The sequence below is a fragment of the Cyprinodon tularosa genome, unplaced genomic scaffold (assembly GCF_016077235.1).
Source record: "Cyprinodon tularosa strain WSP-4 unplaced genomic scaffold, ASM1607723v1 ctg9, whole genome shotgun sequence".
Taxonomy (NCBI): Eukaryota; Metazoa; Chordata; class Actinopteri; order Cyprinodontiformes; family Cyprinodontidae; genus Cyprinodon; species Cyprinodon tularosa.
Window position 1 is genome coordinate 1,625,618 of NW_024039673.1, and position 15,288 is coordinate 1,640,905.

The 15,288-nt window shown below is 36.6% G+C and overlaps 1 protein-coding gene across 1 annotated transcript; it reads left to right on the forward strand.

The window, feature by feature from the left end:
• Positions 1–680: 680 nt before the first annotated feature.
• Positions 681–14,577, forward strand: LOC119775881 (complement factor B-like). The gene is made up of 18 exons (XM_038274013.1): positions 681–837; positions 1,884–2,090; positions 2,171–2,356; positions 3,609–3,785; positions 4,631–4,717; positions 4,914–5,053; positions 6,697–6,841; positions 6,937–7,065; positions 7,301–7,405; positions 9,078–9,212; positions 9,810–9,919; positions 10,226–10,355; positions 10,526–10,664; positions 10,759–10,835; positions 12,799–12,899; positions 12,977–13,106; positions 13,182–13,231; positions 14,119–14,577. Exons 1-18 carry the CDS (start codon positions 780–782, stop codon positions 14,293–14,295), a joined length of 2,283 nt encoding a protein of 760 aa, XP_038129941.1. The 5' UTR covers positions 681–779; the 3' UTR covers positions 14,296–14,577.
• The last annotated feature ends 711 nt before the right edge of the window (positions 14,578–15,288 follow it).

Consider the following 15,288-nt stretch of genomic DNA (forward strand, 5'->3'; position numbering starts at 1 on the left):
CAATAAAGTAACTTAAATTATACCACAAGTCAGATTGTTTTGGGTTCAGTTGGAGGTTTGTCCAACGGATGTTTCTGAGAAAAGATAAAGAGCAACAACAAAAACATGAAAAAACGAAACAAAAGTAAAACACTGGAAAATATCTTTTAACCAACTACGAAGGTTTCTTAATTATTTCTGGAATATATATTTTCGTAGAATTACCCTTTTTTAAACAATCAAAATATTTAAAAGTTCTTCAAGAACAGATTGTAAGGATACCATGCAGTTTATGCCTGTGATAAACTTCATAAACAAACATCACTCAAATGTGCCCTAGTTTTCGGGAAATGATGAGGCAAATGTTTGTACTTTATCCCTGTTTCACAATGATTTTGTTATTTTATCCAACATGTGACCGTGGGTGTACACAAGACGGGAAAACCAGAATTTCAAAAAAGAGAAAAGTTTTGGCCTACTTTAGTTTAACCGACAGATCAATACTGAGGAAATCAGCAAGACAGTCTAAATATTCCTGCTTCGCTCAATCGTAATCATTAAGATTTTTATTTATTTTTTGTTACATCTTTGTCTTCTTTGGACAAACATGTTAAACTGAATACTCTTGGTTAAAAAGTTTTAGGGCATCCAACATATTGATTTCCTTTAACTGTTCAAACATGTAATGAGTAACAGACTGGTCTTTGTACAGCCCCCCCACTCTGGACTTTTTCATCAACTCTGAAATAAATTAAATGCTCCTGCTATTTCATCACATTTCCTGTCTGTTAGTCTGAAACATGGGGACTTCTGGCAGCTGGAGCTGGCTTGCTGCACTCTTGTGTTTCCTCAGTTTGGGTAAGGCATTTCTGATTAACAAACAATATCAGCTTTCAGATTTTAAAATGTTGAAAATGTCCAGGTATCTAGCAAGCACAGTTAAGGAATTTTTAATTGACAATACACAAGCTTAAAAGTTCCTCTTTCCAAATTAAAAGAAAAAAGGTGCCGAGATTATAAGATAATGTTAATTTGTTTGAAAAGTGATATTTTAATACATGCAAACTTACATAAGATGTAATTTTTTTAAAGAAATGTTTTAATTCGGGTAAGCATTATTGTTTAAAGGCTTCAACCAATAAACATTCATCACAATTTTGTGACGACTCCAGGCTTTTGATACCATAAATCAATATGAATGCAGCAGTTTTAATCTATTTTGAATTTCACAATGCTAATTTATGATAGTATCATGATTAATGCATATCTAAGTAAGTAAGTTAAAAAAAATATCCTAAATTTTTTGAATAGTTAACGACCTCGTATCTTTCAAAATTTTTGTTAATGTAAAAGCTGTGGACCATGTTTAACAGACATTGTACGTAGTTAAAGTTTAACCATACAACACTTCTTATGGATAAAGAAACACGCGGTTCCAGTGAATAATATGAAAAATGGAAAAAAGTTTAAAAAAATACCTCATTGATAAAAATACATCTGGGAAGCTGTCAATTAACACTAAAAAATAATTGAAATAAGGAGAGCCCCTCGCTTTGTCCAACCAAATGAAAGTGTTGATTAATTCTGTTACACTTGATATTATAAAAAAAAAAACAATTGTAATAACTTAGAAAGATTTCCAGCTCTTTACCTCCAAACCCTTTGTTTGCGATTTGAAAGTCAGCTGTTTTCTTTGAAATTTTGCGTACCAATATCAATCCTGAGTATAGTAAAACCGTCTTTGACTGATAATATTTCTTCAGCACATTAAACTAAATAATAAAATTTGATGTCAAATTTAACCAATAAAGCAACTTTTCTGTAGATATAATAAAACATTTCCATTAGTCTTAAAGTGATACCTAAAATAATTAGATGCTATATTCAATTTCTGTCTCCTTTAGGTGTTGAGGTTCTGTGCAATTGTACTCGGAATGATTTGGATATAGAGGGAGGTGAATATACGCTGTCTAAGAATCTACTGCCAGGCAGCTTACTCATCTACCAATGTCATGATGGATACTATCCATATCCTGCTTTGACTCGCCTCTGTCAGCCTAACGGCTCCTGGAGACCCCCACCCAAAAGGTTTCTACCACAGAGATGCAAACGTGAGCAGTATATCTTTTGAGGTTTCAGAATTTACCTAAGACTTCCTCATCTGGATAACAGCTGACTTTCTTTCCTGAAGGTGTTGAATGCCCTGACCCAAATGTGTTAGAAAATGGAAACGTCTTCCCTGGTCAGGAAAAGTACTATGTGGGCGATGTGACATCGTATGATTGCTACTCTGGATACACCATGAGAGGCTCGCCCAGTCGGGTTTGCTTACCGAATGGGAAATGGAATGGCTCCACTCCAATCTGCAGCCGCGACTGTGAGTCCTGAGCAACTTTATCTTTTCATTTTACCATGTTATAAGGGGACATGAAGTTTTGTGTGTGGGACAAACAGACACACTCAGAGTTTATTGAAATATGTAGAAAGCAGTATTTTAGACAGGACAGGACTTGATGATATAAAGTTTAGAAAAGAACAAAAGTGTATTAGTGAATACATCATGACATTAGATTACAGTACATGATATATGTAGTATACTAATATTACTAATAATATGAAACATAGAGTTTGCATGATGAAGGTGTAATGACCAGAAAACGGAAGACCTAGAATTCAACCTGAAACATTGAGAGACAGGTAACAGTTTATTGGAATGTGAAACTGCCGCAGGTTGGAAGGGATTCACCCGAGTCAGCAACCCAAACTTCTGGAAGGAGATTGGACAGATGAGTGACAAGACAGAAGCAGAGGGAATTGTTTCTAGTGTTAGATTCCGGGTCACTAAACATCTCGTGTTTGGGGACAAACTTTGAGAGTTTCCAAAGATGCTGGTTGCCATGTGACATCACTGGTGAACCTCAGAGGGCTCCGTAAAAGTTTAAAAATAATCCACTGGACTTGCTTTCCAAGGTTTGAAGACTCAGAGGGTTCCTAAATCCATGCAGACGGATTAGGAGGAATCCTTTTTTGAGAGTTATTGTTGGTCCAGGGAAATGCACAGGGTCAGAACTGTGAGAGCAGAGACAGGCAGAATAATCAAGGGGACAAACCAGAGTATGGAATCCAGAGACGGTCTAGAGTCAAAGCCAGGTGATCCGAGATCCAGAAATAATCCAGCCGAGAATCTGAGAGTGAGTTCAGTGGACAGAAAACAGGTAAGATCCAAAAAACACACAATGACAGGTCCGGTAGGGTTCAGGCAGTTTTCAGAGAATCAGGGGGCAGAATCAGGTCAGAATCATGCAGGCAGGTATACATGCTGGATAAAACTCACTGATGGCTTGTAATAATCGGGTGCTATTAACTGGTCTGGTTATACAGTCAGGTGAGCAGGTGAATCTGATGGAGCCTGATTGGAAACAGGGCGGAGCTCACAGGTGTGTTGAATCCTGAATCAAACCAGCACTAGTGCCAGGAATTATGACATTTAGTTTAATTTTCATCAACAAAGCCAAAGTATTGATGTAGGCCTCCCCTCAACATTGCTGGTTTGAGTAAAACATCCACTTCATTGCTTACTTTTGGAAATAACAGAGGTCATAGTGTCTTATCTTTTGTTCTTTGCACAGCCGGAGATGCCTGTCCTGATCCTGGAGTCCCGCCTGGAGCCTCAAGAGTGGGAAACATGTTTGGGATTGACGATAGAGTGAAATACAGCTGTAATGGCAACCTGTTTTTGATTGGCTCTAAGGAGAGAGTGTGTCAGGAGAACGGCCAGTGGACAGGAACAGAGCCAGCATGCTACTGTAAGATTTGATGATACCTTGATCGTTTATAACGGCTGAACCACTGATATGTGCAATTTGTGCCAAAAAAACGTTAAAATTCAGACATCTATACTTTCTTCAATAAGTGATTATTAGTACATGAAACATTTAAACAGTAAATACATGACAATACCTCTAGTGTGACTCCCTGCACCAGGTATATGGAGTTGGTCCTCCATATAAGTAGCACATAACTGAAAAATAGAAGGAAAACAATCAATGGTATTAATTAATTTTGAAAATTGAAATGTTGTTAATTGTATTTAGTGTCTGTTAAATAATTTATACTATTTATTGATGTTTAGCTTTTCACGACTGGAATAATTACTAATTATTCCTTAAACTTGGATTAAAAATAATCTGTTCATAAGTTTAGACTATACTTGGTGTCTGAAAGTTCGATGCAAATATCTACAGTTGTGAAAGCAAGACATGGGAAAGTTTAAGTGGTATGAATGTGTATACATTTATAATATTTTTTTCCTATTCTAACCTCTTCTTTCCAACTTTAAGTTGTCAACATCTCAGAAATGCATCTATTCCCACAGCCGGATCTTGTGAGAGATTTGCTGTGCAGTTAAGAAAAAAGCAGATTAAAAATATCGTATTAATCTTTTGAAAATACCAAGAAAACATTTGATTTTGTATTTTTACTGCTTTTGTTTTGGGATAAAAAAAAAACCCTAAAAATATTTAGAGATGTCTAATTAACTCCCTTTGCTAGTGGAAATGTCTGTACTGGATTTGATCCTTTTTTGTGCAATTTCAGCTCCTGTAATTTAAATCTAAAGTAAATATTGTGTTTTTGCTGCTATCCCTTTAAGTCAAGCACACATATGACACCCCAAAAGAGGTTTCGGAAGAATTTGGAAGTGCCATTAAAGACACCCTCACCACCAGTCAGTCACTAAGTAAGTTCCTAAATTAATCATATTACTCTTGCTATTGTCAGACAATGAATGTGTCTAGATCATTTTTCTTTAAAAAAAAACTATAGCAATGTTTCCCTTTTGTACTTTCTAGTAACAACTAATTGTTCATGTGAAATGAGAATACCTTGTAAAAAATAAAGCAAATGACTCACTCAACAATTCTCTTGTTTTACAGATGATACCCAAGAAGGGAGAAAAATCAGGATTTCAAAAAATGGGACTCTCAATATCTATATTGCTGTTGACATTTCTGAGAGCATTAAAGAAGAAGAATTTGATCAAGCAAGAAACGCAGTTATTACCCTGATTAGAAAGGTGAGACACAAAAAGTAGATAGTGGCAGGAAAGCCTGGCAAGCTCTTTAAAACATGGTGTCATATTTATTACAGAGATCGCCACTTTCCATTGGTGAATGGTGTTTTTGGCCGGAAATCAAATTAACTCTACAGGGTAGAATATGAACAAAAGGACATATTTAAAAGCATCAACAAATAGTTTGCTGGACTGGAAACAAAGTTCAGGAGATGTAGGTTATCCTGTTGAAGGGTCCACTGACAGCTGACTGAGTTTATGATACCATGCAAAAAGAATGCATCGAAAACAATGTTTCAGTTATTTATATCTTAAATGGATTGAATAGGTACGTACCATTGCTACATGCTGATCCAAGTGAAGCGTATTCTGCAAAAATTAGGTTTAAATATAATCAGCTAGATTTATTAATTGGAGTATTATAAATAAGCCAAATGTAATAAAATTCAACTAAAAAGCCTAATGATCATATCGCTGGTAAAACCACCCATAATAATCTACTAGAAGGTAATGCTGCATGAAGATTTTACGAGATTTGTTCTACTGAGAAGTATTTGTAGATACAGCACAGCCAAACAATCTCTTTAAGTTGTCTAGAGAAATATCACTGTTGGGAAGTACTACTGACAGGAAAATGGTCATAGGAGCAAAACTAAAGAGAAACTCACACTTGAAACTTGCAGTAGAGTTACTGCCTCAGACATGGTTCTCTTTGCTCCCTCCTGCCACACCTACATCATGCACTGGGGTGGTTTGCGTTCAAGTGGAAGCGGTCGGGATGAGAATCACCTCCTCAAAGTCTGACGCCATAGTACTCAACAAGAAAAAGGGTTGCTTGACCCCTTCAGGTTGGAGGAAAGTTACGGTACTGCCTCAACTGGAGGAGTTCAAGTATCATGGGGTCCTCTTCCTAACTGAGGGGAGAATGGGCCCACAGATCAATATACAGCTGCTGCTATAATGCAGACACTGCACCAGTCTGTTGTATTGAAGAGACAGCTTAGCGAAAAGGTAAAGCTCTCAATTTATCGATCAGGCTATGTTCCTACCCTCACCTACATTCAGGAAATCTGAATCATGACCAAAAGAACAAGATTCTGCATACAAGCAGTTAAAATTAGTTTCCTCTGAAGGGTGGCTTTAGAGATAGGATAAGGAGCTCAGCCATCCGGGAGAGGCTCGGAGTAGAGACACTTGTCTCAGACAACTTTTTCTGATGCCCCCCTGCATGCTTTTCTCAGGGGGTTTTGTAGGCATGTCCAACCAGGAAGAGGCCCAGGGGATGACCCATGACATGCTGGAGGGACTCTATCTCTTGGCTGGCCTGGAAGCACCCCGGGCTTACCCCAGCAGAGCTGAAGGAGGTGTCTGCGGAGAGGAAAATCACACAAGAAATCATAATCTTGACTGATGTTTCTTGGCTTGAGGCTCTTGCTTCATTGCCAAAGCATGCTTCTCGAAAAGGACCCTGCTGATTAATAGATCACTTTCTCTATAGAATAACAACCATATGTAATGAAAAAAAAAAAAAAAAAACAGCTGTACTGCTTTAACAAAGCATTTCCCTGCAATCATTCAAGTTAACCGGTGCCCATAAAGTTGTGTCAGAAGTTTTTAAAAGAGCCTCACTGAGTTGTTTTCCACAGATCTCCTCCTTCAGTGTGTCACCAAACTACGACATCGTCTTCTTCTCGTCTGAAGTATACAGGGTGGTCAACATTCTCGATTTTTTGGATGGCAAAATAAAACTTAACTCAGTAATAGAAAACCTGAAAAATTTTAAAGTGGGAAGTAAGTCTAGGACAAGCACACAATGTCCTAATTTTAAATACAGCAAGACTGTTGCTTCTGGTTTAATATATGTTTGTATGTGGTTTGTTTTAAAGACAAGAACACTGGAACGGATCTGAACCTTGTCTTCAAAGCATTTGAGGGTCAAATGGGTTTTATAAAGGAACGAGTTGGAAAAGAGCGATTCAAAGATCATCGGCATGTCCTGATCTTTTTCACAGATGGTAATGGGCATGTTTCATGATATAAAAACAACTGACCATTACCAGTAATTACGTTTTTTCAATCTTATGTAATCTATTTAAGCTCTAAGTTACGATAATTACATGTTATAATTTAGTATGTTGGGGGTGCTAATGTTTTTACTGTGGGAATCTGCTACAACATGAGGAAGCATGCTTAGCTTTTTACAAATGTATTCAGTCTAAGACTTTTACAATTAAAAGCCTACCTTTGCAGGTGCCTATAACATGGGTGGATCTCCTCAACCCACTGTTGCCAGAATAAAAAACATGGTTTACATGAATCAACTTGGAGAAGCTGGATCAAGAGAAGAATATCTGGGTAAGCTTTCAACATTTTGCCTTAAAAAAAAGAAAGAAAGAAATTGAGATCCAATTTGGGCCATCATTTTATTACCTTGTAAGGAAAGACATATACAGTGTTAGCAAAGTTCCTGGCTGTTCAGAACCACACAGGTTTACCCTATGTACTTAAGAAGCCTGCAGAAAGCTGCAAAGGTTTTTCCATTTTTTTCCATTTTTTCCCCACTGTCAGACCCATCGGTAAGTGAAAATGGGGACGAGCACATAGGACGCCTTACGTAAACATATCAACAGAATGATTGACCATTATGAGGACCACTTATTTTGATGATTCAATCGGAAAAATAACATCCTACACTATACCTTTAATATTTTCTAAAACTATGTTTTGCTACATATGCAAATGAAAGTCTTTTGGATATTTTTTTTAATTTACTTAATGAATCACATCTCTTGTAGCTCTATGGCTTAAAGGCAGCCAAATGGCAGGGGTTATGTTGTATTCTGTAAGCGTTTTTATTTTCTCACAAGAAATAAACAAAACAAATTGTCAAGAATAGCATCCCCAAAAGCATGATGTTGCCTCCCCCATCTTAAAAATATCCCAAATTCTATTCAAGTGAACAAACAATAAATATATCCTTGGTACCAAATGCTAAGCCCAGTATATTTGGGAAACAGCTGAATATTCACAGAAAACTTTCAGATTGTGCATCTAAGCATGAACTGTTTTGCAAAGAATTTCAAGTATTTGTACGAAGAACAAATACATTAACTAGAACAGTATTTGAAGCAAGGTGCAAACTGTTTGTACTATTTTACTACGGTAAGGAGGGAATTTTGTTCTATTATTGTTTGAAAAAAAAAAGCTCTGTAAATGAAGTTGAATAAAATACAATCTAGAGATTAAACTTTGAAAGTCTTCTTACTAAAAAAAGTTTTTGTGAATACCTTTTTTATTTAATTTTTTTCATCTCGTTTTAATATATTTAATTCTTTCTCAAAATTTGTCCTTTTCAGATTAAAAGTTAAAACCGTGTTTTGCAGATTTTTCAAATTTTCTTCACCTCAAGCCCAATAAAAACACTTTCTTGACTGATGAAAGAAAAATGTGTTTGAATGCTCATTTATTTTGCTCATTTTAAAATGCTACTTTAAAAGAATGCGATCTTTAACATTTAACACTTAATCTAAAAAACAAGGAAAAGTTCAAAAGTAAAAATTGAAAATAAAAAATCTGTAGAATACATGTGAAAAAAATACTAGATGATAAAAAATTACAAAGAATAAAATCTGAAAAAAGCAAACAAACAATTAAGTGTCGCTCAAAACTTTTTTTAAATAAGAAACACTTTAAGTTTAATTTCTGGATGGAATTTTGATTCCATTTACAAAATTTGCTTGCAAATAATAATTTGAACAAATTCCCTCCATACAACAGGCACCATGTTCTGTATATAAATTATCAATGAAGTATGTTTTGATTGTAATGTGATAAAATCTATTAATGTTTCAAGGGATATTTAAATCATGTAATCATTGAATTGTCTTTTTTACCGAATTTTGCAATGCAAATAAACTTGCCTTGCCTTGTATGTGATAAAATATATAAATGTTTAAAGACTTATGAATACTGTGGAAAGCCTCTGAATTTCATGTCAGTGAATCACTAACCTATCACCACTTTTCAGACATCTATGTCTTTGCCATCGGGGCTGACATCTTTGATGAAGACCTGCAACCCCTCACTACAGGAACAGGAGGCGAACATTACTTCAGAATGAAAAAACTTGTAGAGTTACAGGAGACCTTTGATAAAATAATTGGTAAGACCTGTTAGAAAAGGAGAAGCTACATAAATCCTCTAATGTGTGTGTATGTGCATCCCTGTGTGTTTTCCCATAATTCCTCCTTCAGCAGTAATCTAACTCAGGGTAGAACTGTGATCATAAATGGGGGTCTGGTTGCTTCTCTAGTTTCCAAAAGTAGCAGAGGCAAGCTGCTGCTCCTGATGTTGGAGGGGAATGATGAATTACCGCAGTGGACCGGTATCGAGTGATTAAATTGATTGATTGATTAAATTCATGGGCCATAAAGACTGAGAGTGAATGTAATATTTATGTATGTTGAACTACCCTAATTTGTCTTTAAAAGTAGATTCATGCTACATTTTGCTTGTACATACACATAAAGATACATGTGTTCTCATGTTTTTTAACTCCTTTTAAAGTTTCTGAACACTGTGAAACTAAAGTCACAGACCATTATTTGTACACAAACATAATGAATAAAGTCGATTTGGATTCTGATTCTAAAGTTGAAATCCAGTAAAGAGAACCAACCACCAATATCAGAGCCTATTACTATAGTCTATATCTAACCAATATGCATTTGCTTTTCTTGTTTGCTTGTTTTTAATGCAGATGAAAGTGAAGTTGTTGGACTGTGTGGACTTCATAGAGATTATGAAACCACAGGGGACAAAACAGACAAGAGGAGAAGATATCCATGGCTGGTTTTCGTTATTAACCAGGTTGTACAATTTATCAATGAGTTAACTATTCAAAGGACGTATGTAGTAGAGCAAAAAACCATTAAGAAATGTAAGATTTATGACATTTGAAAACTTTTATTGAGTAAGTTTCTTTCAAGGCTACCTGTATATCAGTACGATAACCTAAAACATATCACTACCCTTTCTTTAATCGTTGGTTGCATTACATCCTTATTTTTGCTGTAAGCTTTTCATCTGGGCTAAATTGATAAACTCAGCATAAATATATAAAGAATCAAAAGTATAGACCTACACTTATTATACTGCTTTCCTGTGTGGCTTTAGGGGATAAAAAAAAAAACCTGCATCGGCTCACTGGTGTCGCCTGACTTTGTCCTGACTGCTGCTCACTGCTTCACCTTCGGAGATGAAGCGGAACATATAAAGATTGATATCGAGGATGGAGGCAAAAGAGGTAATGAATTACACTCACTGATGGCCTTATCAACCTCCAACTAATTTAATAAACAGCTGTAAGGCTATTATTTTCAATGTATTTCACAATGAAAAGGAAACTATATTGCTACTGTCCAAAGATAACAGTTGGTCTGTATGATATAGATACATTAAGTTTAATATTTGCAGAGAAAAAAGTGAAAAAGATCATACTGCACGAAAACTATAACCTCACTGCCAAAGTGAACGAGGGAGTTGCCGAGTTTTATGACTATGACGTCGCTCTTCTCCGACTGGAAGAACCAGTGAGGATCTCTGATGTTGCAAGGTATTTCAAATTTTTTTCATTAAAAACATGGCTCATTTATTGATATAGCAGATTTTTTACAAACCCTTTTTTTTTCCTATCAACTGCTTTACAGACCAATATGTATCCCTTGCACGCAGGAGACTAGCGATGCTCTTAACCTGGTTGGCGAATCAACATGCAAGCAACAAGGTCAATACCCTCCTATCTAAACCTGAAATCGGATATATATATATATTTCCAGCTTTTTATTGTCATTACACTGTCACAAGTACAGAGCAGCGAATTGAACTTTCTGCATTTAACCCATCCCCTTGAGGAACAGTGGGCTGACATTGTTCACGACCCGGGGAGCAGTGTGGGATTAAGGGTCTTTGCTCTGGGACCCAGAGTGGAGGCTGTGGGAGTGAGGCTCATACTCAGAACCTCAGGATTCCAAGTTCTATGCCCTAACCACTAAGTCACCACTCCCCCCAATATACGTACACTGCATTTTTTAAGATGGCCTTACTTTACTGTACATCTACGCCTTATGGACAAAGGACATTATTTTGAGAACCAGAATGTTCACATTTTGCGCAAAGAAACTAGGTGGTTTGAGAGGGGCATGAAGGAAGCCACCTATATCAAGAAAGAAAAACAACCTTAAAAAGAGGGGGTGGACAGAGATTTCAGCTTTTAAAAACCTAAAATGAAGCAGTTGAGTGGTCCCTTCCTGTTGTCATCGCAACCCCCAATCCCTTTACAGGGAAATAGAAGACCTCGCCTATTCAGCCAGACAAACAATTCAGTTTAGCCTACCCCTTTCAGACACATAGAAAGGTATGAGGCATTGCAGGCTATCAAAGAACACATTTAACTCCTCATGCAGGGCTTCTATTCAGTAAACTCCACAGTATGTTATCTTGTTTGAAATTGAAAATTTTAACAAAACTAGACTAAGTCAGTATTTTTTGTTTTCTCCACCAACACATTGACCAAAACAAGAAAATTGAACAATGTTACTATTTTTAATAAAATAATGTCACAACTCAGACCAGAAACACCAAGGATTCAGGCAGGAGAGATAATAGGATTATTCAGAAAGTGTTTATTGGAACAAACAGGCTGTGGATCTGCAGTAGCAGAGGCTAGGGCGTCTGAGGCAGGAAACTCTGGAGAGAGGAAGCACAGGTTATGTATTATTGACTATGTTGTCTAAACAAGGAAAATTATGAAAGTGAGTCACTAACCTGGTTTGCAAGTTCTGTGTCCCAGATGCTGCAGCCCCAGAGAACAAGCAGGAGTCCGGAGACCGGTCAAGCAAACAGATCAGAACACGAACATGCAGGCTCAGTGGTTGAGGGGTAGAACAGGTCAGGATCAGGAAATCAGAAACACTAAGGGAAGCTAAAAACACTCTCACCACTGGCTAGAGAGAGCAAGATAATCAGGCTTGATAACTGGATGCAAGCAGCTTAAATAGGCAGGAGCAGGTGAATCAGATGAGCAGTGGTTAGAAACCTGGCAGAGTTAGACAGGTGAATGAATTGAATAATTAAGCATATCATCAGCTCCAAGATCATGTCAATAGTTTTAGATTATCATGAGTCATTTATGGAAAAAAAAAAAAAACTTTAAAAAAATTTTTTGTATTCAAGTACAATGTAGAAACATTATTTTATGTTTGCTCACATAACGGAGATACTTTTATCATTTTTTTATTTTGTTTTTTACGCAGATATCGACACTTTTGAGACCTCTGATCAAATGGTGGAATCCATTACAACAGTTTTAAAATAAATATAAACAGCTACGTGTTTCCATTCATGATTAAATTGTTTAAGGTTATCATATTGTCTTAAAAAAATGTAACTGTTATTTAATGGCTGAGTATAAAGAACATTTATCTTCAACTCTTAAAAGTGAGGAGCAACATGGGAACATGGGAAGAAGTCAAATAAATGTGCCCTTAACTCTAGAGGACAAGTGATTTCTACAAGAAAACAGCTGCTCACATAGATAATAACATGAAACGTTTAAGAAGTTTAACTGGCAGATGACTAAAGTTTCCTTGCCACCAACCGCATTTGGAGAAGCTACAGTAAAAGTAGAAAGAGGAGTTTGTGCAAATGAATGCAGAACGAATAAATGTATTTGTGTTCTGAATTAACAGAGGAGGTCCTGTTAAAGAATCATCGTGAGCGACTCAGTTTCCTAACAAGGAGGGAGCCTTTGGTTGCAGAAAAGGATGTCTTTGCCAAACTTGGAGAGAACGTGAGTTTGGTCAATTAGGCAACTTTGTTTTCTAACTCAATGTATCTCTGATGCTATCTTCAAATAACCCTTTGCAGAGAGATCTATGCATCAAAAAAGCACTGCTGGCACAAGGCATCACCACAAAAGATGAAAGAGTTGCTGTGACTGATAACTTCTTGTGCACTGGTGGTCTGGTTGACCACAGAGATCATATAGCATGCACAGGTGTGTACAATCTTGTCACCTTTCAACAATCAACAATGGTGTTGCACTTTTCTAACTGAAAAATTGTTTTGACAGGTGATTCTGGCGGTGCTGTGTTCAAGAACCATGAGCAGAGGACCGTCCAGGTAAACATGTGTATGCAGCAACGTTTCAAAATTGGTTATTGTATGGTGTCATTATTCTGCATAAAGTCCACACACACAAAAAACTCCTGTTAACAGCTTTACTTCATACAGGTGCTCATTAAGTCTTCCTCATATGCATGTTTAACATTTTACATGCGCTAATAGTGTACCACAGTGTCCCAATATATCACCCATACGAGGGCTAGTTACTTTTCTGCACGCGTGTGATTGGATATCTCCTGTTTCAGTCAACTTTTGTCACTTTGAAGGCATTACCCATCAGGCAATGCAGCCTGCCTGTGATTGGCTACTTTTCGGGAAATCCCACTACTTAAGGCTATAGTCTTCTTCCTATTGGCAAAGCAACTTCAGGCTAACCGCTTCTCTTCAAGATTTGGAAGTTGGTACGCAAAGTTACCATTAGATATAACATTCTCTGGATGAATACTGACTGGCTGTAGAGTGTGTGTTAAAAAGGGTTTTTAACAGCTCAAACGTTACCTGGAAATGGTAAGACAGTTTACGCTGGTTACCTTGACAACACGTCTCAACTCAAGATGCGAGATTTCCTAAAAAGTAGCCAATCACAGGAGGGTTCCCTTGTCTGGTGTGTAATGCCTTCAAAGTCACAAAAATTTGCAATGAGCACACAGAAACATGTCTACACATGAGGAGGAGATGGATCAAGCATGTGTGTGATATATTGGGGCCTGTGGTACTCTATTTACAGTGTGTGTATGAAGTACAGCTAGGTGTAGTATTTCTTGCATGTGTGGACTTTTGACAGAATAATGACACCATATTATTCATTTCAAAGCCAGCACGTTGTCAACAAGGTTAACCAAAGTAAAAGTGTGTATTATTGATTCTCTTTTTTTTCTTCATAGATTGGAGTGGTAAGCTGGGGAACCCATCAGGTGTGTAGCTCCACAGATGGCCTGGTTGAGTCCATTGATGATTCCAGAGATTTCCACATCAATCTATTTAGAGTGATCCCTTTCCTTAATAAATATCTTGGAGATGACAATCAAGACTACACACCACTGAAATTTCTGAAAAACTAAAGTTTCATTACATAACTTTTGCTTGTGATGCATTTTGGACTCATTCTGTCCAAACTGGCCTTCTTTCAGACTCAGACATTTTGGTAGCATTCCACATGACAGGCAGTTTATTGGTGCATTTATAAAATGTGTGAAAATATAGTTGAAAAAAATCTTTTCTATTAAATATGGAAGATCATGTATGTATTTAATTTGGTTTTCAACCTTTGTTTCGCTGTTTTAATGTTACAAATGCTCTGGAAGATGTCCATATCTTGTCTTAAAGTTATACATACCCAAGTGTTTTCCTTGTCGTTATTTTATCTTTAGAAAGTTCCTTTATTTTTATTATTATCTATGAAAAAATTATACTTCTTGTCATTGTATGATGCTGTGGAATCTGGATTGTCAATCCATCACAAGGCAATACAGAGACCTGTAGCAAAAATTAATCATTCACATGCACACCCACACTCACACATTTTTCTTTTCTTATGGGGACATTTTATTGACTTACTTTCATTTTATATGGCCTAACTCAGACCCTTACCCTAAGCCTAACCATTACCAACATGCAGTATACGGTACCTAACCTGAACTGAGTTCACACCTTGGTCCTAAATCTAACCTCAGCTCAAGGAAGAGAACTTAACCATATGGGGACAAGGTATTTGCTCGCCATAAGAACATAGGTCGACATGATGTGACTGTTTGAACAGATTTAAGACCCCACACCGTGATAACAAGACACACAAGGTGAAAATTTTCTCATTCCAAAGTTTAACCTCTAAAGCCCACAGGTCTATTTTTCAAAAAAGACATACTCATTCAACAGAATAAACAGTTAGATTCTAATTGGCTTATTAAAGAAGACCTCCTTAACTATTTGCTGCAAATATATATAGTAATATAAGAAACATATAAAAGCAAGGAATACAATACAAACAAGGCAAAATAAACTATAGTATCAAGAACAAAGAAGGCGAAGATACATATAAGAAACAGTTTAATAAA